The following is an 18,226-nucleotide window of genomic DNA, read 5'->3' as shown; positions in this document are numbered from 1 at the left end:
TACTGAATCACTCAAACAAAAAAATACTTAATTATCAAACTTTAATTCATAAGACTAATCTTACAGAATAAAACACCAGGATAACCAGTCAAGGTTACACTTAAAAAATCCAGCAGTGCAAATCTAAGACTAAATATTTGTCATCTCCCCCCTCCCCCCAAAATAGGCAATAGATTATTTAAAAATACCATAATACATGGTACTCACATATTCCATTTAAAATAAATCTGCAGTGGACACAAATATCTAAGACTTTTTTTTTAATATAAAACCAAAGAATGAATTGCTTTGAGTATGAATAAGACAGAGTGAACTTCCATGAGCCACAAAGGCGAATCCTTGGCTAGAAGGTAAAATGGCCATATTTCATACAAGACTTATTACAGCTCTCCTGGTCCCCTCCTCCCCCCAGTGACGAGGACATTAATTAACAAAACAAGATGCCAACAGCCTCATCCTAACAGGTGGAGAGAGGCTGGAGTACAGAACTGAGAGTGAAAACAGCTCCACTGGAAAAACCAAGTTATAGAGGAAGAGAAGTAAACAAAGGAAGGAAAGTCTGGAAACAAGCCCTGTGGTGTGGGCACAGCAAGGACGGGAGCAGGGAGTGCTGTGCCCGTGCCAGCAGCACTGGTGGGGTCAGGGGCCATGGCTGTCGGGCAGGGGGTGCAGAGTGGACCCCAACGTGGCACCTGGGCAGTGGCACAGCAGGGAATTGGCCCTTTAGAGCACGGAGGAGCAGCACACACCGGCTGGCAGGTACAGGCTGGGCAGGTGTGTGTGTGTCACGGGCACAGCACCGGGCTGGTGACAGTGTCTTATCTCATTTGAGTCCAGATCACTCTTTCCCATCACCAAAACATCCTGACTGTAGTTACACCTTCCTCATCAGTGTCATTAATGGAAATTAACCATCGACCATACTTCAGTATGAAGCCATGTAACACAAGCTCTTCATGCAAAACACAGTTTCTGTTCAAACCCAGCCAGGCTAAGCAACACACTCCTGCACTCCCAACACAATACTGATCTCAAGACTGCCTACACTTGGGATGCAGAAATGGAGAAGGAATACTGAACTTGAGACAAGGAGAGGAAGAGAAACCCATAGCATTGGGCACAGAGAAGATAAAGGGATGGCACACAGGTGAGCTGTGACGCTCAGGGTCACAGAACAGGGTAGGAAGCTTGGAGACTGACATGGGAGGGATCCCCACAGATGGCACAGGGGACTGCCCAGGCACTGGGAGCCACCAGCAAACACCGGCTGTGTCCTACAGAAACCCACATTTGCCCCTTGGATGCTTTAATCTGCAAGTAGCAAACCCAGAAAGCACTTAGTGTAACCTCATATGGAGTTGCACCCTAGGATGCTCCCAGGGAATCACATCTACACACAGCAAGAACCAGTTGCTATTGAAAGTACCTTGTTAGATTGTAATTTAACCAAAACACACTTTTGTGCAGCTGTTACCATTAACTTCCTACAGAAGATTACAGATCTAAGAACCATCTTTACCACCAACTCCAAATACTGAGTGTACTCGCACTTTACTCACAAGCTGTGCCTCACTGAGGACCAACCACCAAACTCCTTGCCAGGACCATTGGTTACTGAGTCTGCCCTGGGATGGTCACAGTGACCAGAGAGTAAAATCCTAAGCCAAGACAGGCTGGCAACAGCTGTGAGGCAACCGTGGCACTATCCCACTAAAGAGAGGGTCTTTCTTAATGTCAGTAACTGCCTTGGAAAAATTGGTGTAAGCCAGAACACACAAAGCTCCACATCATTCCCAAAGAGAAAGGATCTTAAAACCGGTGCTGCTAAGTTCAGCTGGAATATTCATCTCAAAGAACGCGCATGAAGCCTGGGATATTGAGCCAACAAACACCAACTAAAGCATTTTATAAGTCACTTTCCTGTGTTTTAATTCAAACTTTGCACATAGAACAAAAAAGTGAAACCATTTCATTTTTCCAATCAAATCCAACCTGAAAGGAAGCACCTAAACAGGATCACATTTTCTTAGTTTATAGTATTTTCTTTGTGTTTAAAACTGCTTTGTATGTAACCAAGGGGTTTGTGTTCAGTTTCCTTTGAGCTGCTGGGTTGTGCCTGGCCCAGGACGAAGAGTAACTGTGCCCCTGGGCAGGGAGCAGCAGGAATGTGACAAGCTGCCCTGTGCCCTGGTGCCTCGGCAGCAGGGCAGTACCTGCCCCCCTTGGCACTCGCCCCACAGTTACTCACCCGGTCGCTGCGTCCTGCACAGGAGCTGGGGAGGAGCTGAACTCGGGCACGTGCCCTCTCCAGGAGCAGGGGGACGAAGGGACAGGAAAGGAAACGGAACATGAACGGATGCACAGACAGGTCCGAGCAAGTCAAGGAGCAAGTGGGAGCTGATCATCACCCAACCAGGAAGGTGGTGCCAAGGTGACCTCAGGTGACAGAAAGAGCCAGTGTTACCCCTTTTCTTTATTCTGCAGCACCCACACTTTCCACTGGGTAACAAATTGTAAATTTAAGCCTTAACACCAGGACTGGCAACCAGAGAATCACACGTGTGTGGCTGCGTCTCTTCCACAACGTTGTCACCAGTTAACTCAGGACAGCTCCCCCCGCCCTCGCCGCTCCACGAACAGCCCAGGGAGCTGACACGGCTCCTCTGCCCCGAGCCCCTCGTGTCAGGACACACTGCTGCTGGCTTGGACACAGAAAGGAAATACCTCAAGCTACAAGAGTAACAAGCACATCACTAGTTTCTACGTAGGATATGAAATACCTTTAAAATTCATATTGCGTGGCTGTTCTGACAGAAAATACAACCCAAAGGCTATCAAGAGGCTACAGGGAAATATATGACCTTAACATCTACCAGAAAGCCAATGCTTTTCCCAGTCTCCCGAGTAAAATAAAAATAAAATAAATACTCATTTGGGAATTTGCACCTGCTGAGTTTCAGCTGGGTTTTTTCAAGGAGAGGGAAAAGTGCACATGGAGTATATTAAACTCAGCTGTTCCTAAAAGGCTGTTTCTCCATGAGTTGGAGCTACGGGCATGGAGCAGCCGTGTGCCATGTCAGTGCCCCAGCACTAACAGAGTAGGGATGTGTGAGCTGCTCCAGTCTGGCTGCACAATGGCACCTGCTACGGGCATGCACCTGTCCAGGGCTGAGAGCTCTGTCCACAACACCTGAGAGGAATGGCACGTGGATGGCTGGGATGACACGCCGAGCCCGGCACGTTAGTTCAGACAGGATGAGGTGTGAGAGTCTCCTGTGAACTGGAGTAGGAGAAAAGCTGGAAGGTGATTTACATTTCAAAACATCGGTTGCTGGATAGATAATCTAAATTTGGTACAATTCAATGAATTCAAAAATCATTATAAATTTTCAAATCCAGGTCACAAAAGACTGCTGCAATTATTAAGGATCCAAAACAGCATCTGAGCTTCTCTCTTCCCCGCTCCTCCCACCTGAAAAAGGGCAGGAAGGACTCTGTGGTCCCCTCCCTTTGGGAGGTCGGTGTCACTGTGTCACCCCACTCAGCCAGACAGTGTTACGGTGTTTCCATCCATGTCACTGTGTCCCCCTGCTCACACCAGGCAGCACAAAGGTGTTTCCAGTCCAACGGGTCAGTGTCAATGCAGCAGCTGCAAAATGACTCTGGACTGCAACATGCAAGAAAATGCTCCCCAGCTGTAGCAGCCCAGGGCAGGAGGTGAACCACTGACCAGGCACGAGAGGGGACAGCAGGCAGCACTGGGTCACCTGCCACAAAACATCCCCAGGGAATTCATCTGCTCCAGACAGGCTACAGAGACCAACCCAGAGATGTCAGTGTCGGGAAAAGGCAAGGAAAAGTCCCAAACAAGCATCTTTGGGTTAAAACAAAGAATCGGTTCTGCTACCAAAGAGTGGAAGCTGCCCTGGAGGGGCGGTGGGATATGGCTTCACCCAACAGCGACGCTGCACACGGCTACAGTTTGTTCTTAAAAAGCTGCTCCTGAAATCCTCAGTCACAGCCAAGTAACTAAATTAAGTCTAATGTTGATAACTGAAAGATTATGAAAATATTTGTTTTTGTTCAAACCATGTAAAAAATCCTCAATAATACATCGTAATCTTCTCTTTTTAAAACTAAACTGGAAGATCAACTCTCAGCATATTTAAGTGTATTACACACAATATTTTGTGAATTAAGATTTATTGATTTCCATTGTATTTGCTTTAAATATGGTTGAAGCTGACTGCAGAAAAGGGATGGTGAAATCTTTAAGTTAAAAGTAAACTAATGGTGAAAGAACATCACCTCTGGCTTCCATCCGTGCCTCGTTTAGCATGTTTTATCAATAAGTTCCAGGACTGTCACATCCAGGGATGTTGGAGGCCTCTCCCAGCAGTGTCCTTAGCTTTGTGTCATTTTCCTGTGCCAGAGGTGAGCGTGCTTTCAAAAATACTGCCACTTCCCAAGCACCGTGTCTTTGATTGCATCGACATACTGAGTGGGGACCCAATAGACCCAGTAGTAAGATGCTTCTGTTGGGCCCAGCTGAAATGCCTGCAATTAAAAATGACAACATTTACACATGGGAACAAACTGCTGGCCCAGGGGACAGGCACAGCTCGTCCACTGCCAAACCAGCCCGGTCTGTCCCACACTACAGCTCTTGGGTGGGCAATTAAAGGAGCAGACCAGAAAAACAAGAGCTGCACAGCACCAATAAAACAATGACCTCTTCCCTTTTACAACATCACAGCAGCAACCAAAACTCACGGCCAGTTTCAAGAACATGAGGAAACTATTCTGGAACACAATCTGAAGAATAACTCAGAGTCTCTAAAGAGATGACAGAGCTGAGAAGCCAAAACAGGAACTAAACAAGACAATGACTGTGTTTTTATAGCCATAACATTTCATAGGATTTTATATTTAGATATAATGTCCTATACTCAACTTCTCTCCTATGCCCAGGAGAGGAGCACCACGGCGTGCCAGAACCTCTGTCCTTGCTGTGGGATAAATTTATTGCAACATGTGCTGAAGAGGACATTTTCTCCCATGGATGAACAAAAATTAAGTATTTGGACAGAGACTACAGCACTACCCTTCTGCAGGCAATGATTCTAAGGTAAAACATTTTTCTTTTCTCCCCCTAAAGGAGGAAACAGACTTCTTACAGAAAATAAATGTACTTTAACGTTAGAAATTAGTTACTGCACTTTGAAAAAAACCATAGATTGAAAGAAACAGAAAACAATTCAGTACATTAGCACAGCTCTCTTCTGAAATGTTTCTTTGCTAGATCCAATGCCAGTTGTTCAAAAAATTACAGTTGTGAAAAAATACTGCAGCATCAAGTCCCTTTTTCTTTTAATCTGCAGCAAGGCCTGTTGTTTATATAAATACCACAGACACCAGAAATCAAATCAGGTATTGAAAAATATGGTAGAAATCACGAGCTATGTGTAAGTATTTTTACTGGTTTAACACTGTCACAGTCAGAAGATACAAAATAATGCTTAAACACTTCATGTTCGTGTGAAACCAGCCCAGACTTCCAAACAGCAGCAGATACTCAATATGGACTCAAAATATTGACACTGTGACAGCAGTTCACATCCCCATCCCCATGAGGCTGGAACCACCATCCACTTCCAACCTGCTCCAATCTACAGCCTCCCTGGTGTGTTCTGCATGAAGGAATTAGATGGATATAATTAAAGTAGAGCTGTTACTCACCATCATGTGATAATCCTCATGGCCTTCAATAGGTTCACTCACCACATTTTTAATGGACCCCATGGGTAATTTTTCTGTTCTCTCTACATTAAAATTGATCAGAGTATTATTTCTGATGTGTGGGGAAGCAATACTTCATATCACTTTCATGTGTCACCTCCCTTGATGCCAAAACCCCCTCAGGTCAGCAGTCCCCTCTCAGGTGAGTTTGGGTACCTGGACCTGGCAGCACCAACCCCCCCAGCTGGCACCCCAACAACGTGAGAGAACCCAAAACACAGTTCCTCTGCACCACAAGAAGCACTTCAGTGTTCCTGATTTGGGCCTAGACTGAGTGAGGGGAAAACCCTGGCTTTGTTTAATGTTTTCCCATAAGGAACAAATCCCCTCAGAACAGCAGAATAGCTCATCTCAGTGGAATCTAGTCTGGGTCTGAGAATATTCAGAACCAACTACCAAGGATTATATTGAACTCTACAGATAAACAGCAGGGCTGAAAGCTGGTGAAGAAAGGCTGACCTAACTCTGAAAGCCTAGGCCTGGCTTTCCCCTGAGGCAGTGTTCAGAGAAGCACTGGCAAAGGGATGTAAAAGAGCAAATAGGGACAGAAACAAATAGAAAAAAAAAACAAAAAAGGCTACAATTATATAGCAGAGTAACATCAACCAGCCACAGGCACCAACAAGAGCAACTAAGTACATGGTCCAGGGCAGAGTTTTCCTGTCAGCTCCGTCCTCACTTTTCTGAACACTTAATTTCAAGATCCTGCCTTTCAGTTCCAGTGTTCAGCATCAGCCTAAAATTATCTACTTAGATACAAGACAAAGAACACCCAAAACACTCTACAAAGGACAAACCAAACTCTGAGTTCCTGAGATAGACCTAATTGATTTGTGTAATCAATAAAAAAGCACCTACTCAAAAAAGGCACATAGGGAGATAAACTCAGTGATGTAAGGACAAACTCTCTCTGCCTCAGTGCTGTAACTAAGCCTACTTAGACTCATGAGTTCATTCGTGAGGTAAAAACTCACTTTGCCCTCGTTCAGGATCCCCCAAATCAATTCCTGCTCAGAGTATCCCATCAACAGACAAAATCCACATTATCAATGCCTCTGCAGAACTGACCAGAGCCACGGGGCAAACTTCGTGCTACAAGCACCTGTGAGGCCCAGGGAGGCTGCAGGGGGAAGAACCAGCTCCAGCTTTCCAACACCAGCAAGTGAGGAGCTGTGTGGACACCCAGGTGGGTTTCCTTCAGCCTGTACCTGCTAGCCTCTGCCATGCATTTCTCAGAGCAGGAAGGAGGTTTTCCCAAAACCAGCCAGCAATTACAGCCATTCCCTAGAGGAAGTAATCTGCTGCTAATTTGGGGAAGTAGGGAAACAGGTTACGGGAAAGATGGATGACTACAAGAAGAATCAAATTTCAAAGCTTAAGGAACACTAATCTAGAATGCCACAGAAACACTACACTTGAAACTCATCTGGAAGGTGAAGGAAGACATTAATCACCTAAACACTAAGAATGGATTTAGAACACAGGATCAGTAACAGAAACATCTGCCTCCCCAACCTAGAGAGCAAAAAACACACCCCAATACCTCATTCCATCACTTTGCCCAGGAGAGAAATGACTGCAACTGAGACCAAGAGAGGTTTTAGAGCCAGAAAGATCTTCACAGTCAAGTCTGTCCTACAAAGGAAAGGTCAAAAACTTCCAGGATTTCTGCTTACTTTGGAAATACTGTACCAGCTGGAGGTAATATTACCATCCAATTAGGCTACTTTGCTGGGACAGTGAGCAAGCACTTTTATTCCTCTTACTCATCACTATATATTGGCCATCCTGGTCAAACTGAAGGAGCACAGCTTCCTTGAGAGGCAGGGGGTATCCCAGAGTCCCATTTAGCCTCAGGTGGCAACTGAGGACCATGCAGCCACTCACCCCCCTGCCCTGCTGGGATGGAGAGGAGAACTGGGGAAAAAAGTAAAAAACCTCACAAGTTCAGGTAAGAATAGTTTAATAACTGAAACAAAGTAAAAAATACTACTACTACTGATCATAATAATGGCAATAAAATAAAAATGAAACCCAAGAGAAACCAGTGATGTCCAGCATAGCAGCTCCCCACCCACTGACCAATGCCCAGCCTGTCTCTCAGCAGTGACCAGCCCCTCACAGCCAACTCCCCCCAGTTCATACTGGACACGATGCTCTGTGGTATGGGATATTCCTCTGGCCAGCTGCCCTGGCCCTGCTCCCTCCCAGCTCCTTGGACAGAGCCTGAGACACCAAACAGTCCTTGACTGTGCAGCAACAACCAAAACATCAATTCTTATCAGCATTATTCCCACCCTGAATCCAAGCCAGCTACTGGGAAGAAAACTCACTATATCCCAGCCCAAACCAGGACACAGACATCCTCAGCAAGGCACGTTATCCCCACGTCAATCCCAGCTCTTCCCAGCACCACTCATGACTGCAAACTGACCCTCTGCACAGCACCACAGTTGTGCCTCACTGGGACAAGACACCTGAGCAATTCTGGCTGGAAGGACAGAGAGTGCCACAGATGCCAGCACTCCTGGTTTTAATCCCAGTTCTGAGATTCCCTTCTGAGTCTTGGCCAAGCCATTGAGCCTCTGTGTGCTCTTGGCATCAAGACCATGTTTATGGAGTACTTTTGAGACATGCCAGAAATGCCAAATATCACCATTTACATTTGGAGCCAGGAATAGCACATTGGACCATTAGTCTGCTGGCACCACTGAACTCCAGTTTTTCAGGAAGAGAAGTGGAATATCAAGTACTACTCAATGATCTGGGAGAATGGGATGTCAGAAGAGGAATCAAAGTTTCATTTTGAAGCGCTGCAATACCACCGTCATTCCCTAAACACAATTCAGTCACAGCAGAGGCTTTTCTAGGTCACACAATTCAGTCACAGCCCAATTACCAACTGTTCACCCCCAAGGTTGAGAGGTGCTCACCTTTTGTACCAATCCACAGCTGGTCTTGCTCGAGTTTAAAGGTCAATCTGACTTTCCCCCCTGACTTGTTGTACATGCCGGACAGCGGCACCGTCGGCAGGCGCTCCTGCAAAGGGACACAGGCAGTCATGCTGAGGGACTGGCACAGACAAGCTACATTCTCTCAATGTTTTAAGCATAAGGACCATCCATCTTTCCAGCTTTCTGCTAAGACAGCAAAAAACCAATTCAACCAGCAGAGAAAGGTCTCAAACCACGAAAAAGTCTCTTCTCTCACTCTGAGTGTCTCGAGCCCATATTCACGCACCTGCACGCCTTTGACAGAAGGCATCACATCATCAGGTTTTCCTTTATCCAATACTTTTCTGTGTTGCTACAATATAAAAACAGAAATTAAATTCACAGAAACACAACAGAGCTTTGTGATGTACTTGCAGCTGCTCCTCTGACCACATCCTGAGAGCACCAAGAGACAGCTGAGGGCTGTCCACAGGCATCTATCACATGGGCACCAGTTATTTTCAAACTTAACTGAGCACTTTCTAAGACAGTCTTAAAGAAATTACAAAAATGAAAAGAGCCCCCACATAATGCCAAGGGTAACAACTGTTCTAGAATATACAGACACATAAATATATCTCTATAAAAAAATGCAGTAATCCTGAGTCCCACTCTCACCTCGTACACACCAAACCACAGAGCTGGCATTTGGTATTTTGATAGTTTTAACAGGCAAGTGCTACATCTAGTGAATGGCAGAAACCCTCCATGTCTGCCAGTGCAACCCAGCACCAAACTAGAATGGATTAGAGCAACATAACTAATAAATACACAGCCACAGCTTGTACCTGGCTGGGTCCCTTTAAGCAACAATGGGACTCAGATGATAAATGATAGATGATAAATGATAAACCACAGAACACCAACAGCATGTTTCATAGAGACTGCAGTTCAAGGGTGCACTACTTAATTTTAACTAAATTTGTTCTGAGGAAGGTATAAGGTTGATAATACCTTGAGCTGGAAATCCTTTACTAGCCCCACCACCAAACCAGCCTACTGAGCTGTGCTCCAAGATAGGAAAGGAGAATTCAGCACCCACATCCCCTTCAGTGCTGGGACAGCTGCAGGAGCTGCTCTCTTGGTGTTCACCTTAAGCAGTTTCTGGAGATCAAATTCTTTTATGCCAATAAAAATTAGTTAGATTTTAGACTGAATTAATCTGGACTGTGTTTGCACTAACAACCATCAAATATTTCTGTTATTTGCCATTTTTTGTCTGAAATGTTGGGCTGTGCCTGGCACCATGAGCAGTGTCTTGCAAAGCCCCATTCCCTGCTGGGCTAAACACTTCCCTGCTGCTGAACTCCCCTGCCCAGAGCCCTTCCAGCGCTGAGCTGTCAGAAATGAACCCCCAGCGTGCTCTGAGGAGGAACAGGACCCAGAGTTGCCTGCAGAAAAAACACATACAGCTCTCCCACATCAGCAATTATTGAGACACTAATACTAACCTTTTGTCTGCAAAGTGGCTCCTTTTTGTTTTCCTCAGCTTTGACCTCCTGTTGAGCAGCTTCTTTGGGTGTATTTACTGCTAACACATCGTTGATGGTAGAGCCCACAACCATTATTTTTGCTCCGTTCGTTACTTTGATTTCCCGCAACGTTTTCTCCTCTGGCAGAAGTCCCTTGAACATAACTTTCTGCATGGCCGGCGGGAGGCCTAGAGATAAGCACAGCGATTAGGAGCCCGCGGGGCGGCAGGGAGGGCGCGGGGGAGGCGGCGGCAGTCCCAACACACCTGTGAGCGAGTGGATCTTCTGCTTCAGCTCGGCCCCCGTGCTGTCCAGGCAGAACTTCACGTCGTACTTGTTCTTGTTCCAGATCACCTTCAGCTCCACCAGCTCCCTGCCGCTCTCCGCGTCGCCGCCGTTGCTGACAGACGCCTGCAGGGGCTCCCGGCGCTCCTCGCCCTCCGGAGACCTCCCCGCCGCCGGCGAGCCGCCCCCTCCGCCGCAGCCCAGGGGCAGCTGCTGCGCCTCCGCCTCCATGCCCGGCTCCTCGGCACCTGCGGGGAGCGCACAGGAAGAGCCCGGCCCGAGGGACGGTGCCCGGCCCGGCCGTGCTCCAGCCCCGGAGCGCCGCCCGCAGCGTGTCCGGGGCCGCCCCCATCCCATCCCATCCCATCCCGGCCCGGCCCGGCCCGCCCCAGCCGCACCGGTAGGGCGGGCACCCGGCACCTCGGACACTCAACACCGCGGGCACCCGGCACCGCCGGCTCCGGGCACCGCCGGCTCCGGGCACCGCCGGCTCCGGGCACCGCCGGCTCCGGGCACCGCCGGCTCCGGGCACCAGCCCCGCACCGACACTGTCGGCCCCCGACACCGTCGGCTCCCGGCCCCAGCCCCGCTCCGAGCCCCGCGGAGTCCCGGCCCCGCGCGTACCATCGGCGGCGGCAGCGGCGGCGGCAGCCATGATGATTGTGTACAATCTCCGCGGGGCACGCCGGGAAACGCCGCCGCCGCGCCTGGGCCGCGCCGGCTCCCGTAGCCGCCCCCGCCCGCCCCTCAGCGCGGGGGCGGTGCGGACCCCGCAGACCGCGCCCCCGGGGCGGGGGCGGTGCCGCGCGGGGAGGCGGGACGGGCGCCGGTCCCCCCGCTCGGCGCCGCGGGCACCGGGGCCCTCCCACGCGGGCGGACGGGGGAGGGCGACGGCGCCTTTAAGAGACGCCCCGCCCCCGGCGCGGCGCGCGCACTGATTGGCTGAGGCGGGCGGAAGCGGCGGCGTGCGCGCGGAGCGATGGCGCGAGCGTTGCGCGCGCTGCGCGGGGCAGCGGGAGCGGGATCTGGGCCCGGGCCCGAACGGGGGCCGCGAGTGCGGTTCGGGCCCAGCCCCACAGGTAACCGGTGCCTCCCCAGCCCCACTCCTGCCCACCCTCCCCCGGGGTTCCGCTGCGGCGGGGGCGGCGCTTTGGGTTCGAAAACGTGAATTCGGACGCTCGAGGGGCGTGTGCGGGGAAGGCACTTGCTGGCTCCATGGGGAGCTACCGGGCTCGCCCTGTAGGCACCTCCCTGTGCCCTCCGGGCTGTGCGGGGTCTCTGCTGGCAGTCCTGTTCCCTGGGACGTGCCGGCCCACAAGGGGTTTCCAGGTCACTTCAGCGAGTTCGTTCCTGGAAGGAGTTACCCAAAAGTCCTTTCCGTAGCTAGGGCCCCCGGAGCTGCGTCTGTGCGGTGCAGCTCTGGCCCCGGTAACCTTGGGGACCCACTGCCATCGCAGTCAGCATCCATCACCCTTCCAGCTCACGTTTAGAACTCTACCCTGGGCCACCTTTGTGACCAGCTCCTCTGATTTCCCCGCGATTACAGGTTTTCTGCATTTGGGTGGCCTTAGGACTGCTTTGTACAATTATATCTTTGCCAAAAAACACCAAGGGACCTTTATTTTGAGAGTGGAGGATACAGATCAGAATCGGGTGGTGCCCGGAGCTGCGGAAGGAATAGAAGATATGTTGGACTGGGCAGGTATTTAGAAACGTCTTTCATTTTTCACTTACTGAACGCTTCTCTTTTAGAGATGAACAGCACTCACACTGAGGGCGGGTGTGACTCTGTCTTTCTGGGGACTGTTGTGATGGCCCAGCTGTTCAGTCCTGCTGTGCTCCTGTTCTAGGTATCCCCCCCGACGAGAGCCCGTGCCGAGGCGGCCCCCGCGGTCCGTACGTGCAGTCGCTGCGGCTGGAGCTGTACCGAGGTGCCAGCGCGGCGCTGCTGGAGAGCGGGGCTGCCTATCGCTGCTTCTGCACCCCCCAGCGCCTGGAGCTGCTCCGCAGGGAGGCCCTGCGCTGCCAGCACACCCCGCGGTACGAGCCCCTGCCCCCGGGCACCTTGCGGGCTGCACACTGCCCAAATGACAGCCGTGCAGCAATGGGGTCGTGTGTCACTGCCCGTGGAGAGACAAACCTGCGCCACCTTCAGAGGCTTTGGGGAGCGCCCTCCCGAGATGAGGTGTTTGACTGGACACGTGCTGGGCAGGTTACAGCTGAAATTCAGGGATCGGTGTAGGTTTTTGGGAGTGTAAAAATGACTGATGGGGTTGGGCTGTTCTGAACTGAGACTGTTGTTCTCATCTCCCAAAGATATGACAACCGGTGTCGGCACCTGACGCCCGCGGAAGTGGCCCAGAAGCTGTCACAGGGCCTCGACTACGTTGTCCGCTTCCGGCTGGAGAAGGGTGTGGAACCCTTCCAGGACCTGGTCTATGGCTGGAACAAGCACGAGGTGGCTGAGGTGGAAGGCGACCCCGTGATTCTCAAGGGGGACGGGTTCCCCACGTACCACCTGGCAAACGTGGTGGATGACCACTACATGGGCATCACCCACGTGCTGCGCGGGACCGAGTGGCTGACCTCGACCTCCAAGCACCTGCTTCTCTACAAAGCCTTTGGCTGGGAGCCCCCTCAGTTTGGGCACCTCCCGCTGCTGCTGAACAAGGACGGTGGGAAGTTGTCCAAGAGGCAAGGGGACATCTTCCTGGAGCGCTTTGTTCGGGATGGCTTCCTGCCAGAGGCACTGCTGGACATCGTCACCAACTGCGGCTCAGGATTCACAGGTAACACCACAGGCTCCTGCTTGCCAGGTCACTTGGTGCTGACTTTGGCAATGGGTTGAGTTTATTTTAATAGCTAAGAACTTTGTCAGTGTTTGAAGGGGTGAGGAAAAGGGTGCCAGTGACCAGTCAGCACTGAAATGCCACCAGGGCTTTTGCGGAGCTCCTGTGAAAGGAACTGGAATGGTGGAAACCTCTCTGCCTCTGTGCAGCCTTTTAAATTGAGTCTGGTGCCTAATGGGTTCCCACCTGGGACAACCCTCACCTCGAAGCGGAAAAACTGTCTGTGAACTCTTGGGAAAACTTGTATGCCGTGGATAATAATTGCAGTGCTGTCTAACATCTGCCCCACTTCTTGTTTAACCTGACAGGTCAGTCTCCTTTTGTGGCTCTTGCTGTGTGGGGATCACAAATTAACTCATGTTTCGGGAGCTCTGCTTGGGATTGAAATCTTCTTGGGCAATGAAGCCATCTGGCTGAGTGTTACTTCTCTTTGTCTGACTGAGGAGGGCGGCGGAGCCAAGCGGAACGTCCCATTTCCCAGTGCCTCACCAGCAGCTGGCAGAGCCTGCTCCTGGGGAGGGGACAGCGTTCCCTGTGTGCCTGCTGCCAGCTCCCTCCTGCCTGCCAGGGGTGTCCCTGCTGCTGCTGGCACTGCACAAGTGGCTGTCCTGTGTCACCTGTCCTGGGCGATGCTGCTGCCCCAGCCTGAGGCCTGCGGTGAGAAGGAGTGGGAGAGGGGACGTGTGTGATTCCCTTTGGGTTCTGTTGCAGAGAAGCAGATGGGGAGGACTTTGGAAGAGCTGATCTCACAGTTTGAAATAGGCAGAATTACCACCCATTCTGCCCTCCTGGATCTTGAAATGCTCCCAGAATTCAACAGGTAAAAAATCAGTGGTAGCTTTTAAATGTAGTGAACAGCACATCAGTGAGAATTTATTCCTAGCACTTAGCTGTGGCTGGAGGTTTTGTTTGTGGGATCAAGCATGGTCTTGATGCAGCAGCTTTTGGGCTGTGCTATAGGGAAGTATAAGTTTGTGCTCACACCATTTCTTCCTCCTCTTGGGTCCTGTGCTTGGACACTGATGTTGGGAACACTGTGAAAGGCTAGGGAGAAGGGTGGGTGTAGCTGGGAGGATGCAAAATCTTTAGTTTCAAAATAACATCTAAAAGGAGATAACACTTCCAGAAGGTTCTTCTGCAAGTACACTCGTGCTGCTGGGACATTGTGCTGCTAAGAGTGGCCTCATCTTCAGTTTACTGTGGGGCGCCAGAGCTAAATGTTTCATTGTAGAAATGAATGTGGTTTAATGTTGTTTTTCTAACGGTTCCACAGTTTTAACTGGTAAATGTGGTTGGGGTGACTAGATCAAATCTAACCCAAAGCAGTCCAAAAGCAGGTTTCTTCTCTGTTGCAGGATTCACCTCACCCGTCACATCGAGAACGAAGGGCTGCGCCAGAGGCTCGTTAGGGAGCTGCAGGAGCTGGTGAAGCACATCTATGGGGATCAGCAAGTGGACCCAGAGGTTCTGGAAAAGGAATACGTGGAGCGAGTCCTTCTGCTGAGAAAAGTATGAGCAGTGATAGCACTGTGTCACCATTCTGGAGCTGAGGTGGTGTGGGATTCCTGGATGGAGCTGTGCTGTGGCATAGCCTGCACACAGCTGTGTCATGGCCTGCTCCAGTGCTCGTGTGCCAGCTGGCTGCCAAAATACCCTGATACAGGCAGCTGGCCTGTGGGAATGGGCCTGGTGAATGTCCTGGTGGTCTTTGCAGAGTTATAAGCTCATCCATACCTTGCTGAGCCAGCAGAGAGCTCCCTCATGGAGAGACAACATGTCCCTGCTGTGAGAGGGATCATGGAACTGAGGGTGCTTTTGAAGACCTCTGTGCTTCCTACTGAGAGCAGAACTGTGGGTAGTGCTGGATCAGGTCAGCTGTGGCTTTGTCTAGATAAGCTGACAGTCTCCAAGCTGCTCTTCTCCTGTAGCCCAGGGAGCAGCTGGCTTGGGGCAGGAAGGTCCAGCCCCCAGATCCCTCATGCCAGCTCACCTCTCCCCTTTGCTGACTGGGCAGCGTAAGGTGTTCTGCTTTGCTGCTGCCCTGTGCCTTGGAGGCAGAGTCCAAGCAGCCTCTGCTGAGGCAGATGAAGCTGCTGGTGAAACCAGTGTGGTTTGTGTGCTGGGAGCTCAGTGAAGGGGCTGAGTGCTGGCCAGGGAAGGGTGAGCCCAGCTGTTCCCAGTCTGCCCCTGGGATGCTGCTGTAGTATCTGGGAGATTCCCTGTGAAGGATGAAGCCCTCTTTGTAGGGGCAGGACCTGACTGTCCCAGCATGATGGCTGTGTGGTGGCAGTGGGACGGTGACTCATGGCTTCCCACTGCCTGGTGAAGGGGCAGATGAACATAATCAGCCACTTCTCCAGCCAGCTCTGAGTCAGCCACACATGGCTCAGCACCTTGGGGACAACCACAGCCCTCTGAGCTGCCTCTGTGTCCCTGCTCTGAAGCTGGAAAACTCAGCTGCCTCAATGTCAGCTGGTGACATTTCTGCCGAGCAGCACGAGCTACAGGGCACTGGTGTGGGGGGAGTCTCTAGCTTGGTGTGAAGCCCAGGCTGGATAGGTTTGCTTTCCCCACAGTGTAACCCTCTGCCTTGACAGCTTTACTTTCTTTCCCCAGGGTCACATCAGCCTCCTGAAGAATCTGGTGTCGAGTGATTACTCTTACCTGTGGGTCAGGCCTTCGGTGTCCCGACAGCAGCTGCAAATGATTTCTGCAGAAGTAGATGAAATAGGAAAACTAGTCTTAGGGTAAGTATGCTGCTGCCTCAACTCCTCATCTCTGAAAATTGTATTATTAAAAAGCAGTCAGAATTCTGCTTTTTCTGTGGTTTTCCAGGTTCTTGCCATAATTTTGTGATTTAAACTTCCTCTTTTGAATGAGTTCTGCTTCTGGTGAGCAGAGCGCACCCTGGCACAGTGATGGTGTGAGGGGTAGGAATCCTGTGGTTTTCTTGTCCTCAGACTGTAAGGACACCTTCTTTCCTAAAGGCTCATGACAAGGCAGGCAGCTACCTTGACCGTGGAGGAGTTGAACAAAGACCTGAGAAACCTCCAGAAGCAAACCAGAGAGACCAAGTACAGCAGCATGATGCAGTTCCTCCGCTTGGCACTCAGTGGGCAGCAGGTACAAACAAGAGGTCTGAGAATGGGACCTTTTCCCTTTTTCCCCCCTTTCCTTTTTTGCCCCTGTTTTCTTCCCCCCCCTTTTCTTTTTTGCTCCCTTTTCTTTTTCCCCCCCCATTTTCTTTTTTTCCCCTCTTTCTTTTTTTTCCCTTTCCTTACCCTTTTTTCCTCTTTCCCTTCCTTTCCCCTGTTTCCTCTTCCCTTCCCTCTCCCATTCCCTTTCCCCTTTTCCCAGCTCTCTTCTCCCTGGTACCAAGATGCTGGTACTGGGACACCTCACAGGGCCCACATCAGTTCCATGTGGTGCACACGTGCCAGTACCCAGCTGCTCTGGCCATAAGAGCTGTTCTGCACGTTTGGGAGCAGCAGCAGTGTCACAGCGTGAATATGCTGGTTATGAATCTAAAGTCAGAAAATCATCTGGAGCAGCCATAGGGAGCATTGGCACGGTTGTAGGTTTGGGGCAGAACTGGGATTTTATGTGCAATCTGCTTTCACGGAGCTCAAACCCAAGTTTTATGAAAGTTCTCCAAAGCCTAATCCTGGCTCAGCTCTGGCATTAATCCTTCAGGTCCATCTGACCAGGGCTGGCACTTGCCTTCAGGAGGAGAAACCCCAAAGCCTTGTTTGAGCCGCTCATGAACCCCCCTCCTTGCTCTGACAGCGACCCGAGAGCAAATCGCTCCATGGGTTCCGTCGGGATGGCACAGAACTACCACTGGGAAGGGCCAGTTCCACGTGGGCAGTGACTCCTTCTGTGTTTGCAGCACGGGCCGAGCGTTGCCGAGATGATGGTGACTTTGGGAGCCAAGGAAGTGAGTGGCCGGATCCACAGAGCACTGTCCAGCTGAGTGGCCGGATCCACAGAGCACTGTCCAGCTGAGTGGCCGGATCCACAGAGCACTGTCCAGCTGAGTGACCGGATCCACAGAGCACTGTCCAGCTGAGTGACCGGATCCACAGAGCACTGTCCAGCTGAGTGACTGGATCCACAGAGCACTGTCCAGCTGAGTGGCCGGATCCACAGAGCACTGTCCAGCTGACAGGACCGCACTGACACTGCCAGGCCGCTCTCGGATGGCACAGGAGCTCATGCCATTGTCCTCCACCTGTGGTTTTGATCTCAGCACGATTATCTCTGATCAGATGAGCTGGGCTTTAGATCAGGCAGGTGTCCATGCTGTTTCCAGGTCTGTTTGTACCTGCACTAAACACAAACCACTTTGTCTGGAAGAGAAACCAAATCCAAATTCAGCTGTGTCCTGCTGTCACTTTGTGCATGGAGCCTGGTTTGTACAGGGAGCCTGGTTTCCAGGGTGGGAGAAACATTTATCAGCATTTAAATTCAGACCACGTGGACAGGAAGTAACTGCTGATAGCAGCAGATGAGTCTCTTTTTGGAGATAGCTTCACAATCAGGGTACCTACAGCTACGACAACACAGGTCCCCAGTAAATGCTGTGTGGGGAAAGTATTTTTATATATAGAAATATATATGTATTTGAGCTTCTACCTTCTTAGCTGCCATGGTGTCCTGCCAAGCTAAGTGAGCTGCTTGGAGAAGGGAACTCTCCTCCCTGTGTACTGTGTCATATGTGTGGTTCTGCTAAAAATATCCCCGATCCAGAGATTGGAATGTCTTTTCCTCTTTTGTCTGATGCCCTTTTAATTATTAAATTAATGTGGTAACTTTTCGTTCTGTTCTC

At 50.7% G+C, this 18,226-nt stretch overlaps 2 protein-coding genes across 4 annotated transcripts; one reads left to right on the top strand and one right to left on the bottom strand.

Moving 5' to 3' along the window:
• Positions 1-4,186: 4,186 nt before the first annotated feature.
• On the bottom strand, positions 4,187-11,277 carry UBFD1 (ubiquitin family domain containing 1). The gene is made up of 7 exons (XM_051808827.1): positions 11,174-11,277; positions 10,531-10,797; positions 10,244-10,452; positions 9,040-9,105; positions 8,733-8,838; positions 5,740-5,822; positions 4,187-4,557 (listed from the first exon to the last, which is right to left on the bottom strand). The coding sequence occupies exons 1-7, from the start codon at positions 11,202-11,204 to the stop codon at positions 4,447-4,449; spliced, it is 873 nt and encodes a 290-aa protein (XP_051664787.1). The 5' UTR covers positions 11,205-11,277; the 3' UTR covers positions 4,187-4,446.
• A 125-nt stretch (positions 11,278-11,402) lies between these two features.
• EARS2 (glutamyl-tRNA synthetase 2, mitochondrial) lies at positions 11,403-18,209 on the top strand. 3 transcript variants are annotated; one of them, XM_051805504.1, is made up of 10 exons: positions 11,403-11,628; positions 12,096-12,251; positions 12,400-12,589; positions 12,866-13,338; positions 14,110-14,218; positions 14,754-14,907; positions 16,015-16,145; positions 16,386-16,521; positions 17,288-17,335; positions 17,528-18,209. In XM_051805504.1, exons 1-10 carry the CDS (start codon positions 11,529-11,531, stop codon positions 17,561-17,563), a joined length of 1,533 nt encoding a protein of 510 aa, XP_051661464.1. In that variant the 5' UTR covers positions 11,403-11,528; the 3' UTR covers positions 17,564-18,209. The 3 variants fall into 3 exon arrangements, with proteins under 3 accessions (XP_051661464.1, XP_051660639.1, XP_051662284.1); XM_051804679.1 differs by having other exon boundaries at positions 17,400-18,209; XM_051806324.1 differs by lacking the exons at positions 17,288-17,335; positions 17,528-18,209 and adding an exon at positions 17,092-17,278.
• The last annotated feature ends 17 nt before the right edge of the window (positions 18,210-18,226 follow it).

The sequence above is a fragment of the Manacus candei genome, unplaced genomic scaffold (genome assembly GCF_025592945.1).
Source record: "Manacus candei isolate 608988 ecotype Guabito, Panama unplaced genomic scaffold, ASM2559294v1 h1tg000002l, whole genome shotgun sequence".
Lineage (NCBI taxonomy): Eukaryota > Metazoa > Chordata > Aves > Passeriformes > Pipridae > Manacus > Manacus candei.
Note: the sequence above shows the minus strand (reverse complement) of the source record. Positions and strands in the feature narration are given on the sequence as shown.